The 1,218-nt window shown below is 61.5% G+C and overlaps 1 protein-coding gene across 1 annotated transcript in view; it reads left to right on the forward strand.

Moving 5' to 3' along the window:
• Positions 1–1,212, forward strand: part of LOC103265795 (unconventional myosin-If-like) — a gene marked incomplete at its 3' end in the record, with an annotated part of 13,777 nt that extends 12,565 nt beyond the window's left edge. The window contains exons 12-13 of the mRNA XM_008063446.1: positions 540–626; positions 995–1,212. Of these exons, the coding sequence (XP_008061637.1) occupies positions 540–626; positions 995–1,212 (305 nt within the window). The remainder of the gene's footprint in view (positions 1–539; positions 627–994) is intronic.
• Positions 1,213–1,218: the final 6 nt, after the last annotated feature.

The following is a 1,218-nucleotide window of genomic DNA, read 5'->3' on the forward strand; positions in this document are numbered from 1 at the left end:
TCACTGCAGCCTCCAACTCCTAGGCTCAAGTTCAAGCAGTCCTCCCATGTCAGCCTCCCGAGTAGCTGGGGCTACAGGCACACACCACCACGCCAGGTTAATTTTTTTATTTTTTTTGTAGAGTCGGGGATCTCGCTATGTTGTCCAGGCCGGTCTCGAACTCCTGGGCTCAAGTGATCTTCCTGCCTCTACCTCCCAATAGTGCTGAGAGTATAGGTGTGAGCCACCACACCTGGCCTGATTTTTTAAAATAAAGAATCTATGTCAGGTGTTCAGGAGGAAGGTATGCTGTCGGCAGCTGGACTCATTTCTGCTGGGGCCTGTGGATACTTGGGCTGTGAAAAGTACCCAGAGGGAGGGAGGGAGCTCGGGTGCTTATTCACCGGCTCCTTTCCATTGCTGGTGAATGTAATTCCCTGGCAATTGACCTCCCCAACAGGGGCAGGGGACTTTGCTGCCAGAGAGAGTCTTCAGGGGTGAGACGGGGTGGGGGGTCATAGGCCACACCTCCTTCACCCCGGCCCCTTGCCCACCCCCAGGAGGAGTATGTCCAGGAGGGCATCCGCTGGACCCCCATTCAGTTCTTCAACAACAAAGTCGTCTGCGACCTCATTGAAAACAAGCTGGTGAGGGCTGGGCCACCTTTGGGGGTCTCACTGAGCCCCGGACACCCGGGAGGAGGATATGGTACCCTCGGGGGAAGTACAACTGAGATACCCCTGGGCCACCTCATCCGTTCACTCCCCCCACCTGCTCACCTTTCACTTATTCACTCAACAAACATCCCGCTGTGCCACCCTGCTCAGGGTCAGAGGGGACTGGGGAAGGGAAAGAGGCACGGATCCTTGATGGGGTCCCCTGTCTCCTCCTGCGCCCCAGCAACCTCCCACGGTAGCCCACCACCCCCCCCTTCCCCCCTGGTCTCCGTGCAGGCCGCGGGATGGGGCGGGACAGGCCAGCCTGACCCCTGCGCGCCTCCCCGCGCCCCCTGCAGAGCCCGCCTGGCATCATGAGTGTCCTGGACGACGTGTGCGCCACCATGCACGCCACGGGCGGCGGCGCCGACCAGACGCTGCTGCAAAAGCTGCAGGCGGCCGTGGGCACCCACGAGCACTTCAACAGCTGGAGCGCCGGCTTCGTCGTCCACCACTACGCCGGCAAGGTGCACCCTCCCCCGCCGCGCCCTCTCCCCGCGGACCCCGGGGGCGCAGCGTGCAA

This window comes from Carlito syrichta, unplaced genomic scaffold (assembly GCF_000164805.1).
Source record: "Carlito syrichta isolate Samal-C Ts95f unplaced genomic scaffold, Tarsius_syrichta-2.0.1 Scaffold306849, whole genome shotgun sequence".
Lineage (NCBI taxonomy): Eukaryota > Metazoa > Chordata > Mammalia > Primates > Tarsiidae > Carlito > Carlito syrichta.